Source organism: Glycine soja, chromosome 10 (genome assembly GCF_004193775.1).
Source record: "Glycine soja cultivar W05 chromosome 10, ASM419377v2, whole genome shotgun sequence".
NCBI classification, from domain to species: Eukaryota; Viridiplantae; Streptophyta; class Magnoliopsida; order Fabales; family Fabaceae; genus Glycine; species Glycine soja.
In genome coordinates this window covers 5,353,846-5,359,306 of record NC_041011.1, presented here as the reverse complement: position 1 = coordinate 5,359,306, position 5,461 = coordinate 5,353,846, and the positions used below count along the sequence as shown (strand labels likewise).

At 35.2% G+C, this 5,461-nt stretch overlaps 1 protein-coding gene across 1 annotated transcript; it reads left to right on the top strand.

Annotated features, from left to right (window-relative positions):
• Nucleotides 1–5,461, top strand: LOC114372131 (RNA polymerase sigma factor sigF, chloroplastic-like). The gene is made up of 9 exons (XM_028329551.1): nt 1–329; nt 1,591–1,742; nt 2,037–2,161; nt 2,276–2,476; nt 2,582–2,870; nt 2,943–3,173; nt 3,639–3,779; nt 3,967–4,167; nt 4,826–5,461. Exons 1-9 carry the CDS (start codon nt 230–232, stop codon nt 5,111–5,113), a joined length of 1,728 nt encoding a protein of 575 aa, XP_028185352.1. The 5' UTR covers nt 1–229; the 3' UTR covers nt 5,114–5,461.

The following is a 5,461-nucleotide window of genomic DNA, read 5'->3' as shown; positions in this document are numbered from 1 at the left end:
TAATCCAGTGTCGGAAAAACGAAAGAAATTCAGAGGTCCGAAATAGGCTACGTCTATACGAAAGCCTTGTTCCTTCTTCTCCCATTCTATCCGTTTCTATCCAAATATCCCACCCCGCCATGGTGGTGGCAACAACCAAACACCACTTCCGTTTCCTCTGCACAATGATCACGCTGCAACCACATTAGCGTACTATGCTGTTCTTCTTCTTGTTGTTCCCTCCTCAGCTATGGAATTCGCCAGGACCATGTTCTGTTCTTCTCCACCGTTCCCTCCAAGAACTCATCACCCTTGGAGCACTCTCCCCTCGTCCTCTTCTACTTCTTCCGGTGCTGTTATTATAAACTCAATTGTTACAATTCCGTTTTCTTTTCCTTTTTTTTTTTGTCTCTAGTAACTAGTAACTAGTAACAAGTGTTTTTACTTTTTATACCAACGTTATAACTGCCTCTGCATTTGAATTTTCCCAAATTTACTCAGCTTAAAGTTAAAAATTTGTTTGTGTGGTAGAAGATATTTTTAAATTAAGATGAAGCTGGTATTGGTGGAAAATCAGTAATGTGTCAAGATACATTGCACGGTTATACTCAATGCTGTTTTTACTCTTTCTGCTTACTTTCTGAGAAAGTTGAATACCGTTTGTACTTTACCAATGCTGTTTAAAACTTTAAGTTCTGCATGATTTTGCAGTGGAGACCTATACTGTGTGTGTTGTATACTTGAATCGTATTTTCTTTTTCACTTTATGAGTAATGAATTTTAATGTTATTGAGATTTCGTTAGCTAATTGATTTCATAGGATTTCTACATCATTTTGCTATTTCTGGTGTTAGGGAAGAATTTAACCATATTCAATTTCTAGAATCTTAGGGTCTGTTTGAGAGTTGGGTTTTAGAAGGGAATGGATGGGAAGGGGGAGGGGAGTTTCTATTTCTATGTATTGTTAGTTTAATTTTTTTTATACAATCTACCAATAAAAAAATCAACGATAGTATGACTTTTAAAATAGTTATTGTAAAAGTCAACAAACTTATTATACACTACAATTTTTTATTGGATTTGGTTGAGAGTGTAAAAAATCTTTTTAAAATGAAAAAAAAATTACAATAATATATATAAACTTAAGAAAAAAAGAACTATACACTGTCGGAGTATAATCGTTTTACACAGTCATCCAATCACAACCCACCATTTATGATAAGTTTGTTGACTTTTAGGATAATTATTTAAAAGTCATATAAACGGGGATTTGTGATTGGATGATAGTGTAAAATTATTTTACACCATCGGTGCATGATTATTAAACTCTAAACTTAATGTCATAATCTTTTTTCTATTTTTATAAACATTAGGTAACTCTTAATTTAAAGACAAAATTGTCCTCCCTTCTCTTTTCCTCTGAAATTCTGCTTCCAAACATATCCTTAAAGAATTCCTTTCACTAATTTGCGGGTTTCCATTTACACCTAGTCTCCACACAATGTTTCTGCTTTGAGCTAAGTAGTGTGTGACTGTGCATATATATTTTTCCCCCAACCTGTTATTAGTCTGAGTTGAAAATTTTACATTTCTATTCCCATAAACCTGCAGTTTTGATGCTTCACGAACAAGCTTCCCCTACAGTTGCCTCTTGGTCTTCTAATTTTTCAGCACAGAATTTTCCTGCCTCAGTTCTTTTACCAGAGCAGCGTGATGAATATAGGCCTCTTCTGCACATGTCTAAGGAAGACAAGACATCACAGGTTCAAATTTTATCGATATACTGGATTCATCAAATTTCGGCTTCATTAAATCCATATAATGAAATCCTTCAAATTTTATATTTTGTTGTCCAATCAAAAAGAATTCATTGCTGGTCCATTCAATCTCAATGGATCAAAACTTTTGAGACCAACTTTTAGTCTATTAAATGTAATGATGCCATCTTTTTTGCATGGATGCATCAACTCTTTTCTTAGGTTGTAATTTACAGGTTTTTCCTACTTAGTCACATAATGGACACTGTATTAATGATTCTTCCCCGTGTTTTACTCCAGGCAATGTTAAGTACAAGGCAGATGGATACAGTCACGGTTCATGAAGAGAATAACACGGAAAATGCTGATCAGGTAGTGCTTGACTTTAGGAAGCACCTGCATCACTGGCCTAATTTACAGTACTTGTAAGAGAAATAAAATTGTTCTTCCATGTCAATTTAATCATTTAGTAATTGCTTATAGTAAATTTTGCCCATCCTTAGTTGTCTCCTTATAAGGGCATAAATGGTCTATTGCAGATTAACTTCCTCACAAATAGGGGAAGTTGCTGCTTCTTCAACTTTAGAGCATGTTTCTGTTGACTTGGAGAGGCGTCCAAATGGTGTGCAATTTAATGGAGTTTCTCTTGCTAAGAAAGCTTTGTCTACCTCGAAACAAGAATCCTCAGTAGTTGAAGACTTGAAATCAATTAAAGCTGATGATGATTCAATTCCTTTTGGGTTAGTTCTATCTTCTTAGCTAACTCTGGCATCCTTAATTTATTTTTCCTGTTTATAGGTTAATTTGTTTGGAATGTAATGCCTAAACTAAAAACTTCCATTCAGTCTGGCCTCTACTAGCTTGGCTGATCCTTCAATTGGAAGAAATAAAACTGTGAGGTCAACACGGCTTCTAGAGAGACGATCAAAACAAAGAAAAGTGCCTAAGTCGAAAGTTATAGACGATGAAACCTACCTTGCAAGAAAGGATGATGCACAAGAAAAGCTACGTGCAGAAAAGAAGAAAAATGAAGAACTTGATCAAGATGATCCCCTGCGCTTGTTCTTGTGGGGTCCCGAAACAAAACAACTTTTGACACTTGAACAAGAATCTCAACTGATATCTCAGATACAGGTGTTTTGCTAGTTCCCCTGAATTCCTTACTTAAACTCATGGGATACTCTATTAACATGGAATATGTAACAGGACTTATTGAGATTGGAAGAAGTGAAGACCAATCTTCAATCTCAATTTGGAAGGGAACCAACTATGGCTGAATGGGCAGAGGGTGCAGGACTTAATTGTCGATTGCTGCAATCACAGCTTCATTCTGGCAACAGAAGCAGAGAAAAGCTTATTCAAGCAAATTTACGCATGGTAGTCCATGTTGCCAAAAGTTATCAGGGGCGTGGTCTCAGCCTTCAGGACTTACTACAGGTAGCCTTTTAGAAATTAAAGACCTTCCTTTCCCTGTAGCAAAGGCTGTTCAGTGCTTACATGGTTTTCCTGGTTAGTTATATTCTAAATTGTGAATATCATTCAAGAAATTTTTGGATTGCCTAGTATTTCATATTTTCATCAATTAGTAAACCAAGATTCTTGACTTTTCTTAAATGTGAAAGAGATACACCAGGATAAAAAGACTATAGATGTAGAATATAGAAGGGGAATGAATGCTTTAGATTTTGCCATTTTTCATCTTTACTGATCTCAACTTAACCTCATTCATCAACTTTTCTCAACATAGACGAATCTGTAAATAATTGATTGGCTTGAGTTGGAGCATGAATTGGGGGGAAAAACTACTTTTATTAAAGGGTTGTGATAATTGTCTTCACTCTTCAGTATTGTCAATTACAATTAGCAGCTGTATTTTACATTTCTTTTCTGGTGCTGTTGCAGGAGGGAAGTATGGGTCTTATGAAGAGTGTTGAAAAATTCAATCCCCTAGCCGGTAGTCGATTTGGTAATTATGCATTCTGGTGGATAAGGCAAGCAATAAGGAAGGCAGTGTTTCGACATTCCAGGACAATCCGTCTACCGGTAAATTTAGTTGTCTAAATTTAAGCTTCACCCTTTTAAAGTGTCAGTGTTCATGAAATATTTTTTTATTGTTAATAAGGAACAAAAATGATGTCAACTACCGTTGCATTAATATTTTTATTGTATCTTTGCTATTTACAAAGCAAGATATTCTATTTCTGTAATACAGAACTCTTGTTATCTCCAGGAGAAGGTATTTATCCTATTGGGCAAGGTAATGGAGGCTAAGAAATTGTACATTCAGGAAGGAAACCTTCACCCAACTAAAGAAGAATTAGCAAGAAGGGTAGGAGTTACTGTAGAAAAGATTGACAAATTACTATTTTCTGCAAGAATTCCAATTTCAATGCAGCAAACTGTGTGGGCTGACCAAAATACAACTTTCCAGGTATTGTGTGCTAGCTAATTAATGTGATTCCACCTTGAAATGATGCAATTTCTTATACTCTATAAAGGGTAACTGTGAAATGCAAGTTCTGCATCAATAATGTTTACACAAAAGGATTTACAACTGATTATAGTGTTATTCAGTTTCCCATTTTCAGTTTGGTGAGTCTTTGTATGGAGGGTTTTGCTTATACTGATAATTGTAAAAACAAATTGGTAGTCTAATAGCAACTGCAAGAGTATTGAATTTTTCTTAGTAATTGTGCTGTGATGAAAGGGAACCAGTGACCTAAAGTATGTTAGCCATCAAACCATAGCATACTACTTAATGGCAAGACTGAGTAGTGATCAGACTCAAGTGTCAGTATCTACTTTGTTCTGTTCAGTTCATTAATCATTATAAACACAAGTTCATTTAAATTTGCACTTGTCAATACCTCTCTTCTTGCATGTGAGCTTTCATTAAGTTGGAAAGATAATCAGACAATTAGTAGTCTAAAATTCTGTTTATTTATTATAAATTTATGTTTAGATGGTCTCCTGATGTTAGTTGATGTCGAATGTGGTCATAATGGATCCTTTACTTTTTTAAGGCAACATAATGTTACAAATGCTCCACACACAACAAATTTAGCCATATTTTTTTTTAATAATTACAGGAGATTACTGCAGACCCCACTGTTGAGGCCACAGATGTGACTGTCGAAAAACAGCTTATGAGAAGGCATGTTCTCAATGTCCTAAGTGTCTTACACCCAAAAGAGAGGAGAATTATCCGGTTAAGATATGGTTTTGAGGATGGTGAACAGAAATCTTTATCAGAGATTGGAGACATATTTGGTTTGTCTAAGGAAAGGGTTCGTCAATTGGAGATCCGAGCACTATACAAGCTGAAGAAGTGCCTTGTCAAACAAGGACTTGATGCTTATGTAGACTTGCTTCTATAGATGAGTAGACACCAAGGTTATGTACTTCATTTCGCTGAGACATTTTCTGGTTACAATCTGAACAGCGGTACCAGGATCGAACTTTTGAAGGCAAGTTTAACAATAAATACTGTTATTGAGGACAAATCAGAGAACCTGGCTGCCACAAGAAACTTGAAGTGTGTATTAAGAGGTGAGGCTTATACAAATGCGAACACTTCTAGGTGAAAACATTTAAATAGTATTTATTCTAGAAAAGAAAGTTTTTTTACGTTAAATAAATGATATCTTGTATATGTCTTACGTGGATTTGTATTCTACTATTCTTTTGATTGAATTTCTAATTCCATCGTCTCACTTTACATTGAA

What these genes read in the sequence shown, in the direction of transcription:
- LOC114372131 (XM_028329551.1), top strand. Translation starts at nt 230, where the DNA reads ATGGAATTCGCCAGGACCATGTTCTGTTCTTCTCCACCGTTCCCTCCA. An exon ending in CCAGGACAATCCGTCTACCG is followed by an intron (nt 3,780 to 3,966) that starts GTAAATTTAGTT and finishes TGTTATCTCCAG; the next exon opens with GAGAAGGTATTTATCCTATT. An exon ending in ACCAAAATACAACTTTCCAG is followed by an intron (nt 4,168 to 4,825) that starts GTATTGTGTGCT and finishes TAATAATTACAG; the next exon opens with GAGATTACTGCAGACCCCAC.